This window comes from Podarcis filfolensis, assembly GCF_964270895.1.
Source record: "Podarcis filfolensis genome assembly, chromosome: 6".
Taxonomy (NCBI): domain Eukaryota; kingdom Metazoa; phylum Chordata; class Lepidosauria; order Squamata; family Lacertidae; genus Podarcis; species Podarcis filfolensis.
In genome coordinates, this window is record NC_139609.1 from 48060487 (window position 1) to 48081422 (window position 20936).

The 20936-nt window shown below is 39.1% G+C and overlaps 1 protein-coding gene and 1 long non-coding RNA gene across 5 annotated transcripts in view; one reads left to right on the top strand and one right to left on the bottom strand.

The window, feature by feature from the left end:
* Nucleotides 1-20708, top strand: part of LOC310765352 (phosphatidylinositol 3-kinase regulatory subunit gamma) — a 243912-nt gene extending 223204 nt beyond the window's left edge. For all 4 annotated transcript variants that reach the window (XM_083620188.1, XM_083620187.1, XM_083620186.1 and 1 more), the window contains 7 exons: nt 2674-2854; nt 3534-3659; nt 7419-7561; nt 8996-9172; nt 10425-10496; nt 11064-11234; nt 13352-20708. In XM_083620188.1, coding sequence (XP_083476314.1) covers nt 2674-2854; nt 3534-3659; nt 7419-7561; nt 8996-9172; nt 10425-10496; nt 11064-11234; nt 13352-13550 — 1069 coding nt within the window. In that variant the 3' untranslated portion in view covers nt 13551-20708. The remainder of the gene's footprint in view (nt 1-2673; nt 2855-3533; nt 3660-7418; nt 7562-8995; nt 9173-10424; nt 10497-11063; nt 11235-13351) is intronic.
* LOC310765367 lies at nt 497-17222 on the bottom strand. Its single transcript, XR_014549540.1, has 3 exons — nt 17125-17222; nt 5544-5608; nt 497-639 (listed from the first exon to the last, which is right to left on the bottom strand). It is a non-coding gene; the product is annotated as an uncharacterized lncRNA (long non-coding RNA).
* Nucleotides 20709-20936: the final 228 nt, after the last annotated feature.

A 20936-nucleotide genomic window follows, 5' to 3' on the forward strand; every position in this document is an offset into this window, starting at 1 on the left:
GCTAGTGTAAATACAAGCAACATGTTTTCATTATCTTGGAACTTTGTTTACATTTTCTGCTAGGCTATACAAAGAGAGCGCAGAATGAACAGCTTTATGCTGCATCAAATAATTTTCAATCTGTAGTGGACTTTGGCATCATGAGAATTATTAGCTTTTTCTGTTTAAAACCAATTTTGTGTTTAGGGGTAGCTCTCCATATATTTGGGACTACAATTCCCATCTCCCCGACCATTGGCTATGCTGGTTGGGGCTGCTGGGAATTTGTAGTTCACAAAATATGGAGGCACCATGTTGGCTACTCTTGTTCTAGCTTTTTTGACACTACAGAGCAGTGGCGTAGCGTGGGGGGTGCAGGGGGGCGGGCCGCACCGGGCGCAACATCTGGGGTTAGGGCAAATCCATGGGTTAGGGGGCGCAAATCCACGGGTTAGGGGGCGCAAATTACTTGCCTTGCCCCGGGTGCTGACAACCCACGCTACGCCACTGCTACAGAGGCTTCCGTCTGTGAAGGTAGAATAGAGTGGGCAAGGGTAATGTGGCTTCAGGACCTTGCACAGCTCTTTGTTGAACCCTACAACTTCTCTGTAGCTCTTCGCATTCTTTTCTTGTTCTCTCCTCTCCTGTCCCCAGTTCTTGCTAAAAGAAAACTTGAGTATTTCAATTCTGAAGGCAGCATAAAATAAGCAAACTAAGGATCTCAACCCCTCTTTTTGAGGAATTTGTCTTTCCTTTGCAGGACATTTGGAATGTCTTAGTACAAAGTGTATACAGTGGTACCTCGCAAGACGAATGCCTCGCAAGATGAAAAACGCGCAAGACGAAAGAGTTTTCCGTTTTTTGAGTCGTTCCGCAAGACGAATTTCCCTATGGGCTTGCTTCGCAAGATGAAACGTCTTGCGAGTTCTTGCGAGTTTGTTTCCTTTTTCTTAAAGCCGCTAAGCCGTTAATAGCCGCTAAGCCGCTAATAGCCGTGCTTCGCAAGACGAAAAAACTGCAAGATGAAGAGACTCGCGGAACGGATTAATTTTGTCTTGCGAGGCACCACTGTATAGCCTTCCCCATATGCTGTAATTTCACCAATGGCTAAAAGATGGGAAAGGGAGGGATGAAGAATCTCAACCCTTTCCCCAGTTCTTCTCCCTTTACTTCTCTCACAAAGCTACCCATCACTTAAGACTGTTGCTTCTGTCATGTCAAATCTTAATCCTCTTCCCAAAGTTATTATAGGTAGAAAGAAGTAAGGAACACTTTCCATTTATCCCAGACTGGAAGGATTAAAAATGTTGTCCTGCTTGTACCTGCCTCCTAATCAGATGGGAGATGGGATATCATAAACTTTTCCTCTCCCCAACAAGCCTAGTCTTGCTTTCTGATGGAATTCTTAATGGCTGTATACGTTTGGTATTGGGAGTGATAGGTAGGTTTTAGCTTCCCTATAATGTTGTCCCCAAACGTAGTGCTTTATTTTTCTCAGCAGAAATTAATGGCATTTATCATTAAGTAAATGTAGGCTGCCTCTTTTTATTAATACATATTTCTGCTGTGAAAGTGCCTATGGAGGGAGTGAACAAGCCCAAGGCTTGTTCCTGGACTCATTCTGCATAGAAACTTAGGGTAAATGGTGACCACATTGCACAAATGCAAAAGTTTGGTTTAGTGATGTGTGAATGAGCCCAAGTAATGCATTCGGCTCACATACTTATGCATAGTCTGGAGACTATGAGTTTCATTTCACTTACAGGGAATCTTCGCTGGTTATAACATTTGAATTGGGTAACCTGGCTTAAAAGAAATTCTGCTTAGTTTTACAAGTTAGCTTTGTAACACATGTTTTTACTTAAAGGTGGCTGATTATGGAATTTACCAGTTTGTTTTATATCAGGATTCTGGGTTTAAACATAACAAGCCAGGACTCCCAGAAAGTGAATGTAAACACTGCTGAAGTCTTCCCTCAACTTCATAGGGGAGATGTGGGGCCCAGCATTTCACTCCAGCTCATTCACATAGTACTAACCATGATTTAGTGTTAAGTACCAACATTGTTGTTAACTGAGTAACCACAGATAGTCAACATGCTGCCTTTCAGATATTGTTGGACTCCCATCAGTGCAAACATCATGGTCAGTGCTGAGGGATGGATGGGGGTTGTAGTTCAGCAACATCTAGAGGCCACCACATTCGCTAACCCTGAGTAGCCCCTTTGTACATGTAGGCAAGACTTATGTATGCAAGACTGAATCCAGAAGACTAGCTATGGCAAACAAACTGGTGAGGTATATTAGTGGCCACCTAGCTTGTTAGGCATGAAATTTTGTAGGAAACAAGTACTGTCAAAGTAACTGGACCATATGATGTGCTAAAAGGTTAACTATTCCTTTATACAATTCCTCAATACTAAAAAAACAGTAATTCTTGAACTTCCTTTGGAGAAATTCTAATTAATCCTTTTACAAATTAGTGAAGCCTGTAACAACTACAGTTAAGATGTTTTTGACTGAATATTACTCTCAAATTACAGTATTGCATGGGATGCTACATACAAAGTCAACAACATGTAGTGCAAAGTAACTATGCAGGAGTTTGTTTGACTTTTTGATTTAGTATGCTTATAGTATGCAACATGAATGCACATAATGATATGCTTGTTTTCTTTAATTCTGTCTATTGCAGGAAGGGTGGCAACAATAAATTGATAAAAATTTATCACCGGGATGGGAAATACGGTTTTTCTGATCCACTGACATTCAATTCTGTTGTGGAACTGATTAACCACTATCACCATGAGTCTCTTGCCCAATATAACCCTAAACTAGATGTGAAGCTTATGTATCCTGTATCCAGATACCAGCAGGTGAGATTTTCAAAGAACCCTGTATTACCATTTGTATTACCATTAAATGTGTGTTTTTATTGAGTTTTAATAAAAAAATTTTTTTCTAAAGACAGGGTTTTGTATGAGAACACTAACATTCATCGCTATATTAGGAAGTAGCTGGTCCCTAATTTGGCATACACTCCTTTAAATTCATGCTTGTCGTAGTCTCTCATTGGCTGTATAGCTATAGGTGCATAAAACCTTTGATCTTGCAAGAGAAATGAACTGATTCTCTGCTTTTTAGTAAATCTGGAACTTTGCCCGCTATTTTTTCCTGTCATTATTGGTATCTCTTCCAAACTATAAAGTTTACAAAGGCAAAATAGCATAAATATTTTTTTTTTGTAGAAGAAACATTAGAGTATTGAAAGCCTACCATGCTCTCTAAAAGAAATATTGCTGATTAAGCAAGTGCTTGCTCAAATAAAAGATCCCAAAACTAATTTGTTAATTCTACAATCTCAAACATTTATACGTATTTCCTGAGTAACAGGAATAGTCATTGTTAAGGATAATGTCTTGGTAGATGTATAGAGAGGCTTTGTTGTTCAGGCTAAGACTGTCTTGTGTTTCCATAAGGGTAGTTCTGCAGATAGGTCAGCACTGGAATGTCTTTCAGAGAAAAGTATACTTATTTTCTTTTTTATGTATGCAGGATCAGTTGGTAAAAGAAGATAATATTGATGCCGTGGGCAAAAAGCTTCAGGAGTACCACACCCAGTATCAGGAGAAAAGTAAAGAATATGACAGACTATATGAAGAATACACCAGAACATCACAGGTGTGTTGTTGCATTGTGTTCTTATGGTTACTTGGGCCTGAACTAGAGTTTAGCAGCAAATATACAATCTCCAATCCAAATTGGGGGAACAGTGCTTGATCTGTGCTCTTTTGCTCACAGTACTGAGAAACCTGGTGTTGGAGCCAGCCTGGAGCAAAAGCAGCTAGGAGGAGAGGTTGCACAGATAAAGTAGCTGGGATGAAAGCTAAAGACACATACACACTTCCCACCTACCTTTTATCCCCTGCTTTGTATGTTAGAGGCCAGCATAGGAAAAGGAATCTGCTCCACGTCCAGCAGAAGGGAACTGTTACAGATTTTGAATGAATGGCATTCTTGAGTGTATAGTCTTGGATGCCAAGCTATCAGGAAGATCATGCTCTGCTGTGGAACATTTCAGCACAGCATCATGAATCTGCTAAGTGGTAGTCTAGCAAAGAAATGGCAGCGGGTGGGGTGGGGGACCTCCAGTCTTTAAATAGTACAGCTTACCTCCTAACAAAATTTTCCATGAAAGCAAAGCATTTTGTGCTAACAGAAGCAGAGTTCAAACTTGATAGAAAGTGTTTGCACTGGGTAATATTATGAGTAAAGAACTGTTTGTGTAATCCATTATGCTGGTGTGCATTGCACAATAATTTGTGCAAGACTGGCTTGATTCTTTACGCTGACACTTTGAAGAGCCAGTCTGTCTCATAGTTACTGCTTCTAAAGCTGTGCTCACAAATGATTATTTCATCAAATAAACTGCACACTGTGCATTGGCTAATATATACCATATTTTTCGCCCCATAGGACGCACCTAGTTTTTTTTTTGGGGGGGGGGGAATAAAAGAAAAAAAAATATTTCCCCCCCCCCCAGGCACGGAGCTGGCGCGGGGGAAGCCCGAGCTTCCCCCAACCCCAGCCCCCAGAACAGCCTGCTATCCGCAAGCCTAGGGAGCCACACCGGTCTCCCCAGGCTTGCAGAGAGCTGCGCAAAGCCCGGGCGCGCTCTTCAGCGCGCCCCAGGCTTCGGAACGCAGGCAGCTCTGCGCAACCTTCGGGAGCCCGGCACGGCTTCACGCCGGGCTACTTAGGGTTGTGCGGAGCTGTGCAAAGCCCGGGAGTGCAGGCAGCTCTGCGCAACCCTCCGGAGCCCGGCACGGCTTCATGCCGGGCTCCCGAGGGTTGCGCAGAGCTTCCTGAAGCCTGGAGAACGAGAGGGGTCGGTGCGCACCGTCCCCTCTCGCTCTCCAGGCTTCAGCGAAAGCCTGTATTCGCCCCATAGGACGCACACACATTTCCCCTTCATTTTTGGAGGGGAAAAAGTGCGTCATATAGGGCGAAAAATACGGTATATATTTAATTAAACTGAAATATTAAATCAAATAGTATTGCAAACAAATGAGCCTGCAAACAAACAGGAAAAAACTGAAATGCACCCTAGAAAGTCTTTGAGGCATGTATCCCATCATCATTGACAAGAGTTGGCATGGTGTGTTGTGTAAGAATATTTGATTCATCTATTTGGAATATATTTTGAATGTACTGGGTCTCTGTGTTGGTTTTTTCTAACGTCAGCACAAAGAGTTATATAAAATATGGATTTTGGTGTTTGTATGAAAATATTCTAAGATGATGTAAATACACTGTGTAAGGCTGTGTAATATTCCTGTGAAAGGAATATTTCTTTCCGAGTCTCTGCTTGTGCAGTCATTACTGAAACACTGTAACCTCTTGTTGCATTTAATGGGTCTCAGGATCCAAGTCTGTGACTTGTACAAACTGCTTTGGCTAGCTAGGAATTATGTCTGAAGCCATGGTTATGCAGATTCAGAGCAACAAAAAATGACATGTGAATAGAGGTCACTAGCAAAATCACCACAAGTCTCTCCTTCATACCTATAAATATACTTGCATGTGAGTAACTTTGCACTTGAAATCCATCCATGTGTGCTCTCAGATACCTGTATTAGATAGAGTAGATGGTTTGTATAAATGGGGCCCTGGCTTCAATCCTGACACTGTAGCTGATCACCAGGATTGGAGCTAGTTTCTCCCAATTCTGTATACTCAGAGTTGTAATCATGTTGTTGCACTCCCAGTTCCCATCAGCCCCTAGCCATCATAGCCAATCCACAGGAGTGATGGGAACTGGATAGCCACAGGGTCCCTATCTATGTCCCCAATTCTTTTTAACATCTGTATGAAGCCTTTCAGAGTGGGCATTAAGGAATTTGGAGCAAAGTGCTATTAGTATGCTGATAACACACACCACTGTTTTTATGTAACATCTGACGGAGTGGCTGTGCAGGCTGGACCAGTATCCGTCTGCGGTGGTGGGTTGGATAGCAGCAGATAAGCTGAGTTTAAACTCTGACAAGGCATAGGTCTTGTGGGTGAGTGGTCCCCATGTCTTGGATATAGGTCAGTTACATGTTCTGAATGGGGTTGCACCGCCTCTGAAAGAGCAGGTATATTATCTGGAAGTGCTCCTGTATCCATCTTTGTCACTTAAGGTATAGCTGGCCTTGGAGGCTAGAAGTGTCTTCTATCAGCTTCAGTTAGTAAGACACCTATGACTTTTCCTGGACCAAGATAGCTTGGCCACTCTACTAACCTCAAGGCTGCATTCCTGCAACACACACTCTATGGGGCTTCCCTTGGGCTTACTGTGGATCTTACTATGATTTAATGTGGAAATTGTTAATTAGGTTGTGTACTTTTTGATGAGTTTTAGATATTGTTAATGGCTATTTTTGTTATATTTCTAATTACACAATTTTTTTCAAGTTGTAAGCTACCTTAAGCATGGTTTTATCTATGGAAAGGTGGCATAAGAAAAAAAATGATGTGTGTATATGCCCTAGAGGTGCACTTAGTTTGTATTAGAAACTGCACTTTTAGTGTTGCAGCTCTAGCTCTTTAGAATCTGTTATTAATATTGCACTTAATTTATTAAAAGCCTTTTAAACCACCATCTCAGGGGGATTTACACATAACATAATTAAACACAAAGTAAAAAAATACATTTTAAACAAGATTAAAACCCTAACAGGTAGAGACTCATGATAAAGACTTGTGTATACAACTGGGAAAGCTTGTTGGAACAAAAATGATTGTGGGCACCTGTCATATCTCAGTAGAAATGCTATTCCACAGAACAGGGGCAGCCACACTAAAAGCTCTTCTCTGAGTTACTGCATAGTGGGCTTCTGAGATGCTGAAACTTGCCGGACCCTCCCCCAGACAACAGCAATCTGCTGGGTGTGTTTGGCATAAGACAGTCTCTCAAGTAACCTGCCAAAATTAGACAGGTGCCTTGTGTCATACCGTGTAGGCATGTCTTGAAGACATTTTTGTTTAAGGCGTTCCCTGAGGTGTGTAACCAGTCATTTATGAAACAATTGCATAGCTTTAGAGTTTGTTGAAATGATATTGTTCTTAGAACTTGGGTTGTTTTGTTTTGTAAACTGCTTTAATAGCTTTATTTTGTGAAATGCTCAGTAAAGTTGTACGACAACATGGTCACTTTTTTCTCAAGGTGAAAGAAGGCAAAGCAGGTGTATCTGACTAACCAAGAGGGTCTTGTAGATTAGATACTTTAAATTGGTAATTCACTCAGTGTTTGGATTATATACTTTTCAATACTGAATCAAATCATATAGACCTATAGATTATCTGCTTTGATTTATGTAAAAATAATAATCAAATAGTTCTACAGCTTTGTGCTTCTGGTGAGTAATGGTGATTTTTGAAATTGGTTTTTCTGTGCAGGAAATTCAAATGAAGAGAACAGCAATAGAAGCTTTTAATGAAACAATTAAAATATTTGAAGAGCAGTGTCACACCCAAGAGCGATATAGCAAAGAATACATTGAACGATTCAGAAGAGAAGGAAATGAGAAGGAAATTGAACGGTAGGTCTGCCCAAATGCCACTTCTGTTGCCAGTCCTGGCCTCAGATAGTAACTGCATTTGTGTTCTCCATAAATATAATTTCTCCCATTGACCTCCACTGTACACTATATCATCATATTTAGTTACATAACTACTGTGCTATAGATCAGACACCTTTGTTGTAAGCAATTTCCGCACTGTATGAAATTTACAAGGAAACTGACTGCATGTTACCTGATGTTCTGTTGAATTTAGATAGCAACTTTTTCCATGTTTAAAATTTAGTAAATCATGGATTGAGTTGAAATTACTCAAGAAGCACAATCCCAAGCAGGATGAAGAGCTCCAGATCAACTTCTTCTGAAAAAGGAATGACAGAATTTTAATAGAGTTGGAAAAGGTTTAGGAAAGGGCAGCTACCTAAATGGAAATCTGGTTGATCACTGTTGGAGACAGTTTGCTAGACTTAGGTGGCTATTCTTAAGAGTGTTCTTAACAGCATAGATTCTCAATTAAATAATTTGTTAGATAATGAAACAACATGAACAATAGTGTGGATGCTTTTTCTAATAACTGTGAAAAGTATTCATGTGAGGTATCTTATCCAGGCAAAATGACTTCTGAAGTTCAAGTGGTAGTAGTTGGGCAGCTTGTAATAAACAATAGGGTAACTTATCTTCATTTTTAAAATTAATTTAAATCTTTCTTCTCCTTAACAAAGCCTCTAATACAGCTTACAGTGCAATTTTCAGAAGTGTTTTCATAATAAAAACAACAAATGGAATAAAAAAACAACCTAGCAATATTATATTAAACCAGCAGAATCTACACAGGAAAGGCAAATTAAAAACCATCATGCCCAAATAAAGCAGACTCTGCAGCACCCTCCCTGTTTAATTCAGCAACCTCTCTGCCAATATGTAAAAGGTCCTGTCTGCTGTGGCCACCTACTTTATCTCTGAAGAAGGAGACAGATGCAGCAGAGTATCAGTGGAAGATCATAAGATGCATAAGATGCAGCTAGGATCATATCTGATGCATGTGGTCTCTTACTTTTGAGACTGCTCAAACTTTTCCATTTTTTCTTCAGTTAAGCTCAGATCAAGAATCATGTTCTGTTAGCATAATTTTTGTCATGAAAGTCTTCGTCCAAATAATATTTAGATAATAGAGAGGAAGAAGTGGTATTGTCCAGGTGCTTTTGCTAGAATGTTCTGCTCTACAGCTTACAACTGCTATTCCAAGGTAGACTTTCTGCACCTGTGGTTTAGTGCTTAAGTTGTAAAAGGATCAGGAAGCTCTTGTGTAGATACACTTTTAGTATGAAATGAATGAATGAAGCCAATGTCTTCCACAGTGCCTAATACAGTCACTATGTACTATTTAGTTGTAGATGAGAGTGGTTATTTTTGTGTGTAACTTTTACCCTTTAAAAACTAGTCACTTCTTTACAGCATTGCGATGAATTATGAAAAATTAAAATCACGTCTGGGTGAAATCCATGATAGTAAGCTGCAACTGGAACAGGATTTGAAGAAGCAAGCTCTAGACAACCGGGAAACTGACAAGAAAATGAACAGTATCAAACCTGATCTTATGCAGCTGCGCAAAATCAGAGATCAGTACCTTGTGTAAGTAATAGCCGGTCTGTGAGTCTCCAGTATTCTGGTTAGGGTCATTCACAGAATTAGCAATTGTGTTGCTGTCATTTTAGAAGTAAATAGAGTGGCCCTGAGCTAGATTAAGACCCTGGTGGGGGTGGAAGCTTTAACCCTCCACTTGTGTCCCAATCCAGATTGGGCTCTTCATGTCACCTAATGATTAAAGACCCCTACTCTGGTACAGATGCAGATCAGGTCTGCTGTACTTATTCACTTATTTGTTTTATTTATAACCTGCCTTTCATCCCAAAGGTTTTCTAGGACAGTACAAAAACTAGTCAATAAATATACTCAACAACCATAAAATCATTAAAATGCATAAGCATCATAAAACAGTCAATGGCTAAAAATAAAAGTCCTTCATGTTTGATATGACATGTATGTCTTAACTTGCCATTTGAGAATAGATAACATGGGGGACAACAGCATCTCCAACGAGAGCGAGTTCCATACTCGGGGTGCCCAAACAAAGAAGGTCCTGCTTCTTAAAACTGACTTCAGCTACTGTTGGAGCTACAAGCAGGCTTTAAAGCACAGATGGGGGATATGTTCTTTCAATTTACTTACAAAAAACATTCACACAATTCCTATTAATTGTGTGAATGGTGTCTCATCTAATTTGGTCCAAATATATTAATGGAAAGGAAGCTGAGCACTTAACATGAAAGGATGTTAACAGTTGGTTAGCCTTTTCAGCACTCATGTAATAAGTGCTTGGCTTAATAATAACTAATCCATAGCATGTCTTGTATAGAACATTTCTGGTTCCAGCTGAATTTTCTTGTTAGCTTTGAAGTGAAATAGAGCCTATACTGAATCCACACTGGGTGTACCAAGTCAGCAGATAACTAACCAGCGCCCTCGTAGATAAGCTGCTTTTCTGAGCATTAACTGCTTACCCACTAAATGGAATTGGGATATCCAGTGAGCAAATCCCGTATCTTGCTAGGAGGGGGAAGGAAGGGATGTGAGTGAAAATCTTACATAGAGGAGGTCAATTTTCCAAAAGGCTCAAAATGTTGTACAATGTGCAGCCATATGCAGTAAGTACAACTAACTGTATATGCCTTTTCTAATTCAGGTTTTGATATATTCCTTCAGTAACGACACTGCTATAGGAAGACCAATTATGGCCTCAGAATGTTATGAATTGTTAAGTGTCCTTTTTGTAGATTATATTAACTATTGGACCGTATTACAGTATATTGTCTCTCATTGGCAGCTGGCTTAATCATAAAGGAGTGAGGCAGAAACGAATAAACGACTGGCTTGGAATAAAAAACGAAAATATTGAGTAAGTGTTTTTGTACAACCACTCTGAATTTTGCAATATGGATGATTAAAGTGCATAGAAATAGTGCATGACAGGAGTGTGTAGCTCTGTGTTGGTGTACATGCATGTGGCTGTCATACGACCATGTACACTTTTTCTTAATCACGTGACAATATCTGGTCATGCATATAGATTTTCAGATAACACCAAGGGATTTTTTCTCTTAGTGGTGTACAGTTCCAGAAGAATCATTCGGGGAAAAAATAACTCTATCCATCCCTCTAACATATTTACTACTAGTGATATATAACTAGTACAAATTAATTTTTTTAAATCTTAGTATCTGTTATCTTGCATGGATGAAATGTAAGCATCTGAGACAATGAAAGTGTTTTCTTGTGCACCATAAAACTACTGCTGATTTTTCCAGGGCTTGGTCCCATATACACAGGAATTAACAGTGGTATAAAAATAATGTGAGTTAGGCCTCTGTTGTTGTTTGCATGAATTGCTTCATGCAAGAACAAGTAATCCTAATACAGAAATTATTCCTGCATTAAGGAAATAAGATTTGTTGTCTCTTCCTAGTACATACTTTACAAATGAGGAGGATGAAAATCTGCCACATTATGATGAAACATCTTGGTTTGTGGGAGATATCAATCGCATCCAAGCAGAAGATTTGCTTTGTGGGAAACCTGATGGAGCATTTTTAATTCGAGAAAGTAGCAAGAAAGGCTGTTATGCTTGTTCTGTGGTGTAAGTAGTGATTCCCTGGATTTCTTTTAGGCCAAGTCCTCTATGTGCATTTACAGGGGAGTCAGCCACATTAGACTAATAAATTTGGTGGGACTTGCATCAAAATAACCCTGTATAGAATTTGGCTGCATAACTTGGATAGCTTTTTGCCTTATATTTTCTTAATTAAAAATGGGTTTAACACAAACTGTGGAGAATGCAACATAAAGATAACTAAATGCTTACTTGGTTAGCTTTCTACCGTATTTATTTGAGTCTAACATGCCATTGAATCTAATGCGCACCTCAATTTTCGCAGTGTAATTTGCCCCCAAAAGGTGAGCATTAGATTCAAGTAAACATGGTAAATTAAATGGCACAGCACAACCAGTACTAAGAGAACCAGACCTCAGTTCCATAATCTATATACTGTTTGTGACTCTTTTGTATTTGCATTCTTTGCCTAGTCCTCTTGACAAAAGTATTCTAAAGTGTTTTTAAGCTTTCAGTGTTATCATTATATACACTCAAGAAAAATACTGAGTGCCTTGATTTGCCCATGTGAACAGCTACTTAGAGCCTACTCTTCTGGTTTGCTATTGCTTCCAAATCATGCAGCCAGATCTTGCTCAGAAATGCACTATTTTAGTAAAAAAAATTGGGATCTCTTCATAGATACAATAGTGCAAAGGACTGGTGTCTTAACATCTGCAATTAAAATAGCTTTGGTAGCAGGAGTGAGAGAAATTTAATTCAGTCTCTGTTCATCATTAGTCATTTAGATGGGTCAGTGGTCTCTTAAAAGATGAAGACATTTCTTAGCATTTAGATTATAACATGGCATATTAGTTTAACCAGTCCTCCCCAACCTGGTGCCCTCTGGTTGTTTGGATTAGTATAGGAACTTAGGAAGGCTGTCTTATACTCCATCTATCTCAGTATTGTCTGCTGGCAGTAGCTTTCCAAGATTTCAGACAGGGTTCTCTCCCAGCCCTACCTGAAAGTGCCAGGGATCAAACCTGGGACCTTCCACATACAAACACAAGAGCAGCCTGCTGGATTGGCCAATGGCCCATCTAGTTCATCACCCTATTCTTACAGATACCAAAGCAGGACAAAGCAGCAACAGAACTCTCCCTGGCATTTATGGGGATACTGTGTCTCCAACCTTGGTGGTAGAACACAGCCATTGTGGTTAGTGTCTAATTCTTTTTTAAAGCCCTCCAGGTTAGTGGTTATCACTACTACTTGTGGAGCAAATTCCATAGTTTAACTATGCACTATGTGAATAACTTTCTTTTGACTGTTCTAATCTTCCAACAGACGCTCTACCACTGAGCTAATTGCCTTTCCCCACCTCCATTCAGCTCCACCCAACATGGCCAATGGTCAGGGATGATTGGAGTTACATCTAGAGGGCACCATGTTGTGGAAATAATGTGTTGGGAATTGTCCACAATCATATCTTTTGTCAGTAATGTTAGTGCAGTCAGTAAGTTAAATTGTTTAGTATCTTCCTGCTCTTGTGACATAAGCAAAACAAGTTTCTACAAGAGCTAGAGGATGTACATTTCCCTAGATTATGGGTAATTTGTAGTTCTTGAAATGCTTCGCAGGTTGGGCATTTATTCTGCTTACATGTGTGATAGAATTATATGTGCTTTAGTACTGAATGAATGTTAGCCCTATGTATTCTGGTCCAATGAGCCCCTTAGTATATATAAGGATCTGCCCAGGAACAGTACTGGAACCTTAAATGCCACTTACCTGAACTGCTTTAATTTTTTTTAAATGGATTTACTGAAAGTTAAATCCAAAAGCTGGTTCTCTGGCAAAAAAAACTATTTATTGTAAATATGTTATATATTGTATAAAGTTAAGCTCTAGAGGGTTTGGAAGATGATATTCAGGTAGAATAGGAACCTCTGTCACAACCTGAAAGGCTTTTTAAAAAAGCCTTCACTGCACCGTGACAAGCATTCATGAGACAGCAAGCCATTCTAAACATGAAAATCATTACAGGAATACTGTTGTATCCAAGGTTCCTTGATGTTTATCATGACTTTTCAGTATCTCACTTGTTGTAATTCTTCTAAATTACTATCATGTTAATTTTTAATTTTCTATTTTTTTAACAGAGCTGATGGTGAAGTTAAACACTGTGTGATTTACAGCACTCCAAGAGGTTATGGGTTTGCAGAGCCATATAACCTTTATACTACCCTAAAAGAATTAGTCCTTCATTACCAGCATACCTCCCTTGTCCAACACAATGACTCCCTCAATGTCCGGCTCGCTTATCCTGTCAACGCACAGATGCCCTCCCTCTGTAGATAAATTCTAGGAGGGTGGAGTATAGGTGAAGTGTTGGTTCTCGGATTTCTTTTCTACAGTTTTTACTAAAACCCAGAGGGCATTCTTTCTCCTTAAGACTGCTTGTTTTGCACAAGAAATGATTTGATGAATGTGAATTGGAGACCTAACAGCAACAAAATAATAGCTTTGGGGTTGGTGCCCTGGTGCTACCTGAAGATCAGCTGTGTTTTTATATAAGGAGACTCTCTCATTTTCCCTATAAGGAACAAGTTATCTCTTTAAAGATGCATACAGAAAGAACTAAAAGCAAAACTTTTGCCAGGCACCATCAGCGGAACTTCTACTTGGATTTTGTTTTTCTGAGGTATTAGTAATGTCTTTCAGTCTTAAGCTCCAGGAAAATGTAGGGAAAGTCTCTACTCCAGAAACTTCCCTGTTAATTTTAGCAGCTTGGCTGCAAGTCAGACAAACTTACACATGAGGGCTCATCTTGATGTAGCATGGTATTTGGTGAGAGGAGACCAAAGGAATTATGGGGAGAGTTTCAGGTTCTTATTTAAAAGAATATCCTCAAGGAAATATTGCTTTATATTTTACCAACATAGCAAAGCTTTGGTTTCAATAGTACTTACCGGTCTTCAAATAAAAGAAACCAAATTGAACCCACCAAAACTACTTTCATTGCTGGATTTGGGGGGGTGGGTAGATTGCATTTGCAATCACACTTGCCAAAACTTGAAGAGAGAAATATAAAAGCTAAAAAGTCTTCTGTTGTTTTGAAAACTAACCTGACCTGATGTAACTGCACCACTTCCCCCTTTATTATTTTCAAAATGTGGTTCCTTTCTTCCAAGGATGTCAGATTTTGTTTTTAAAAGATACTAAGCTTTGGAATGTTAAGCAGAATGAAGCTGGCACCTGGCATGTTTATAAGATGCTAAACAATGAATTTTCTGTTTTAAAAACATTTGTTGTTGTTGTTTTTAAAAAAAACTTTAGAAGTGCAATGGATTGCTTCTCAATGGCTTGCTAAACCAAAAAACAAAACAAAACAAAAAACCCCTATGGGTGCAGTCTATATACTGTTGAAACTGGCTACAAAACTGTGTTTATAATGCATTTGGATTGCACCCTAAATCACGAAATCCATTGTACAGGTTGTATAACCTTAGAATTCATTGCTGGCTTACCATAAGACAAATATTTGGGTAGCTGAATTCAATGGGACTAGTAAAGATATAAAGTGGTAGAATCTATCAGTATGTAAACAGCTTTGCTTGGTCATCTGCCATCAGATTCATCTGGATTATATGTAACATCAAATAATGAAATTATAGCAAATAGTGAGAACTGGATCCACTAGACTGTGAGAATTTGTGCTCTGACAATGCTGTATTTACCTTTTTTTTGTCACTACATGTATGCCCTTGTTGATTTATTGTAATTTCTAAAGATTATATTTGAGCTAGAACACTTGCTTACACAACAAGGACAAATCGGTAGATTCAGCATGAAGTCTTTCCTTTTTCTGTGTAGTATTTGAAGTGCATGCCAGGGAGTTGGGACATTTGGATCTTTTCTGGCTCCAACCTACCTTCAGTGCCACCTTGAACCCCCAGACTGTTAGATTCTAATGTTTACACAAAGCAGAATGCACTATAAGGGAGCTTAGAAGTATTATGCAGAATATGAAATTGCTGAACAGGAAAATGATAAAATTTGAGCACTAATCAGCAACTGTAGGGGCTAAACTAGATTGCTTGACATGTCCCAAAAGCACTTCTGTTTTGCACTAATCTACTGCCACTTAAGCTAAGTGCTGGCTAACCAGCTGGAACATGATCTTCTAAAAATGGAACCATGGTTGTAAAAAACAAACAAACCCATCCTGTAGTCTTTAAATTTGTGAGACAATAGTTAATAACTTAATGTGCCACCATCTCTTCAGTCCCTCTCTTCCCAGGCCTGTCCACTCCCACATCCTCTTTAGCCAGCAGCAATATGCTACTTTTATTAAGCGTGGCACTGGATTCTGCCACTTTTCAGAGTCACCGGGTTGAGACTTTATACCTCCTCTGGAAGCCTAACCAGCTTGCACATTCTAATTTGGTACCTACACATTGCTTAATACTATGTCGTTAAATCTAGCCTAGACCACAGAGGCTTGTTTTGACTTACTCAGAATCAGTGAAATGTTTTCCCATAACTACCAATTATAAATCTTCACATTTTAATGTTATAACCAAACAATGAGCTAATTGGCAATTTAGGCCATACCATACAGCTTCCACTGTTTTGCATTTACTTCATTTGGGTTTGCCCCTATGAAGTCACTGAGTCCAGTGCTAGTCTGTCTCAGAAAGACCCACTGAAATTAAATGAACCCAAGTTTGTCATGTCCATTGACTTCAGTGGGTCTACTCCTAAGCAGGACTAACATGGCCCTGGGGATACAATCCTTTGGCTTCTGTTACTGCATTCAGAGTATCAGTAAATTCATATGCTTCCTTTAGGTTCATTTTTTAAAAATTTACAATTAACTTTATGTGTACTTCATCTCACAAGGTGCCTTGATTTACTTCCCTTTAAATTGGCACATTCTGACACATTTAGATTAGAATTTTGAGGAAAGTAAACATATATACATGGCTTCCTTTTGGCTTATAAATAACAGCCAGCTGGTGTTCACATGCTTGCAATGCCTCTCACATTGAACATTTTTGGATGGACTTTGCAAGTGAAAAATCATTTTGCAGTTTACAAATGAAAGTTTGTAGAAGAAATGTTCTTCTACCACCATTCAGCTCCCATCAACATTTCTTGATTTAATGTTCTCATGCCTAATTTTTCAAACAGGTAGCTGACCTCAAGTGGCAGCATTCCAAATTCTCATACTTTACCTTTGTTAAGATCAGCCCCCTAGCATAACTTGCTGTCTTTCTACAAATGCACTAGAGAATAGCAAAATGGAAGATGAGAAGAGCTGAATGTGTGGGTTTTTTTAAGCCAATGAGCTAGGCTTGTTTTAGTAGAACATTTTTTTTTATCTGCTAGATGTTATACTGATTTCAATGACCCAACTATGTAAATGTTTTTTGTTAAGCAGTAAACTGGTTGGGTAGAAAGGCTCTTAATATGCAGCTTATCTGAAGTGCTTTAGTGGGGAAGATTCAATATTTTCCTTTCTCACAAGTAGAAAACTGCATATTTTTCTGCAGCTGTTGCAGTAGCTGCAATGCACAATAGATCAGCCAAGATTGAAAAGTAATTGAACTGCTAGTACTTCTGAGGCTAATTTCTTTGCCAGTCACATATCATAAGAACAAATACAGCACTGTTAAGGAGAAATTTTGGGAAGAATTCATAAGGAGGTTACAACATAGTTTTTCCTCTGTACCTATGTTGTACAAAGCAGTATCTTGAATATCCTACTTATGAAAGTAGGAATAAATCCAGCCTCACTGGGTTACTTTTCTAGTCTGTGAGCTAGATTGATTTTATGTGCACATTGGAGCTGCTTGATTACCTTTCACTGAACAACAGTTCTTTGCTCAACAAGTCACTTTTAAAACTTGGGAGAGTTCAGAAATTATACCTGATGCGGTGTGTGGTGTTGTTAGCCGGATACAAACTTTGAAAAGCTCCTGTAGTTAAAATGTAGAGCTGGTGATGCAATTCTTAGGATCATGGCCTAAAATGAAAAGGAGCAGGGGATCAGCCAACACAAGCAACATAAAACAATCATACAACCCAAATTTAAGTTTATATCTACCTCCAGCCACTGAATTCACTTATAAATTAGTATGCATAATCTCTTTAATTCCAGTACTCCCCCCCCCCAATAACTGTAGGTTTTTGGTTTTCCCATACATAAGCACAGTTCTCATATATTCTTTTTTTTTTTTCATCCAAACCCCTGGTCTGCACAAGCTCAGGAATAGGGAATAGCAGCAATTCTTCAGTCTTTCTTAAGATCAGGCACACAATAGACTGTAGAAGCCAACCTGGACACATGTAGGACACATATTAAGGGCTTGAGGTGGTTTGGTTCTGTAATTATGTTGTCACTTGGAAAGCCACGACAACATGTACAGTGACTTAATGGGTTCTCTTCACATAGCAATTTTCCTGTTTGGCTATCATATTTCCAAGTCTACAAAAGCCCCCTCTTTGGTACTTGAACAATATTTGTTTGAATGTGTAGTTTTTTGGTTTTGGTTTAATTCACACTAACAGGGAATAAAAATCTGAAGTGGTAACATGTATTGTATGTATGCAGATGTAAGACAATTTTTGTGAGATGACAGAGTATAAATGCAGATCTGGGCATAATGTATGCTCAAGGTTTCTCTTCTACCCATTTTTATCTTTTTAATGTGAATTCATAAATATATACTTCATGACTTGAAAAGTTTCAGTATGCTCATGAAGTAAAGATTTACATCCAGTTTGTTTCACCCTTTAAAATACTTGCACTTAAAAGCAGCCAGACCTGGAGTTTTAACTTATTGAAACTCCATTTTCTGATATGCAGCAATTGTACTTTTAGACATGAACTCTGCCCCCCCCCGCCGCCCCCAATAATAAGAATTACTTTATTTCCTGAAAATGATAATTTTCCAGAATTGAGGTGTTTTAAGGCATTTTGAGATAGAAAATCTTAAAAGAAATAGAATAAGGATGTGTCTGAGGGCTAGCATCAGCAGTGGACGTGGTCAGGTACGTCTTGGGACCCATACCCAGGCAGCTGACCCATAACCAGTCTCCAACTGCTGCACTTCTCTTTCTCAGTGACACCTCACCACTCGACTCTTCCCTGCCTGCTTAGGAGACTCAGGGATGTGAGGATGTTCACTGCACCACAGTCTCATGACTCCCCTTAAGTCAGGAGAGCTATTCCCTGTCACCACAGCTCCCTTGCTTCATCCAAGTTGACAGGGAAAGTCACACAGGCAATGGAGGCAATACCTGTCATTGACTCCACACACTTGCACTAACCAAGGCAGTGCTTTCCATCCTAACCTGCCCTAGTAGTTCTTTCTCCTTGCTAGCTGTAGATGTATTGACCAACCCTGGCCTCTCCTTCCTGTCCATGAGACACTGCACCCCACATTCTTTTCCCTGAAGCCCACAACCTGCTCTTACACCTCACCCCACCCCCCAGTAAAGAGATGTGGGAAGAGGCATTTTGCTTCTGCTGCTTGCCATCATAAGATGGCAGTTGCCTAAAAGCTAAATGCTGTTTTTAAGCCAAATTGTACAAACAGTTGCAATGTTTCTACACGCCAAGATAGCTCTGGGTGTGGTGGTTGAAGCTTTTTCCCCTGTGCCATCTTCATGAGCTAAATCACCATTCTGAAGCTATTTGGTGTGTTATGGGAAACACATACAACTGGGGGCTGCCTGTGTTTTCTCCCCAGCCCCTTGGGGCAGATATTAAATATGAGGGATGATTTATTTTCAGCAGGGAGAAGAGTTAAAAACCCACTGTCCCTCAAGCACTATTCTTCTGGTATGATTGGGCTATAAATAATACACAGGATCTCTCAACATCCTATCTACTCTCAGCCCTGAGCTAAGAGCTTTGCTTGGCTGGAGTATGTTTTGACTGAACACTGAATAACAAATAGTGGAAGTTTAGCAAATCAGTCTAACTTTTCTAGGTTTCAAGCACTAGCATTTTTGGCTGGCTCCATAATTTTAATGCAGACCTTTATACTATACACTATTCTTCAGCAACATCCCTTACTCCTGTCTTATCGCTCATGGAGGTTGAGTATTGCATATAGCAATGGCTCATAGTTAAAAGGTTATTCTGTTTCACACTGCTTAGTATTTTACCTATAACCATTGAGAGCCTTGCACTTTTCTCCAGTCAGCCCCTCGGGACACTTTTTTATTTTCAGACAGGCATTTGCAGTGTGTAAAGAAAAGCTATTTAAAGACATTTTCAAGGGTCAACATGCTTTCTCCTCCCCCATCATAGGCCTAGTATGTTCAGTGGTGTTGCACCCTTGTATGCCAGCCAGCTGTGTGTTGTCTTTCTTGGAGTGTAGAGTGTTCGGTATTTGCAGTGACTGACTACAAAGAAATTTAACTCAACCTGTTAATTTTTGCCAGTTTACAGCACCATGGGATTGTACTGGTCTGCAACGTGTGTGTGTGTGTGTGCGCGCGTGTGTGTACTGTATGTATATAGATATATGAAAATAAATTCACATACATATATCTAATATGCATTGGCCATAACTAGCCCTAGCCCTCTGAAACTCCAAATTCACAATTTTCACTTGCTTTACCCACCTCACAATCTGAAAGTTTGGATCATTTTGTTCTCTCCTCCCCCCCAAAAAAGTGGGGTTCCTCACTAATATTCTCGGTGTGCTTTTAAATTTCCAATTTTTTAAAAGTGTTTTCCTTATTTGCTTCAAGATAAAGCATTGTAGTTTATTCAAAGCAAAGTGGTTGCATTTTACATAAACCCCATTTCCTTTTGAGAGACAGTAACAGTTGCAGTTCTTAAATATGGGAAAACCCCATCTAGAACTAATGTGCAAAGGAGAATAATAGCATTAATCACTGTGTATGGACTCATTTTACAAATACGTGTAACAATGAGTAGGTAGCTTCATTTTGTATTGAGGTATGCCAGGACTGTGCACTCCTTCTGTACATCCCGCACATGAACACTACATTCTTGAAATCCATTTTGGTTTTTCTTTTAAGGGATGCTATTTGTCAAAGGTTGCTTCTCATGGAGCAAAGGGGATTGTTTTTGTTTTGTTATTTTTTAAATATAAATTCCAGCATGTAACTTGAGTAGTCTTGTTGGTATGTAAAACCTGTTCTTCTGTCATTTTATGGTGTAGTCAAATTCATGTAGTTTAACTTTAAAAAAGAAACTGCTTCATGAGGAAAACAATTGTATGTTAGTCATATTGTAGTTTCTAGATAAGTAATGCAACATTGTACTTGTCACCAAATGTGCTATGATCTTACTGTATGTTTCTATTTTTTAAAATAAGTGGTTGAGCTTTGGAATCCCAGACACTAAGCATTCTGGCCTACTTTGCTTTAGAATAAAAATGCAATAAAAGATTGCAATAAAGCACATTTACATGTAATGTTTTAGAAGGATGTACTGACCGCTGTTTCTAATAAATTGAGAAATACAGCCTAGCTGGTATGATGTGGTGATAAAAATGTGTTTACTCTGTTTTGAAATTTTAAATACCAGATCAAATAAATATTGGAGCCTCGCTTGTCAAAATATTGCTGAAATTCCCAACTATTACTTTAAAATCCCAGGTGGAAAATTACTTCAGTTCATCATAAACTGTTAGTGAACACTGATTTACATCACTCAATGATCTCATTTTCAGTTACAGTCACTGGACCTAGTGTGTT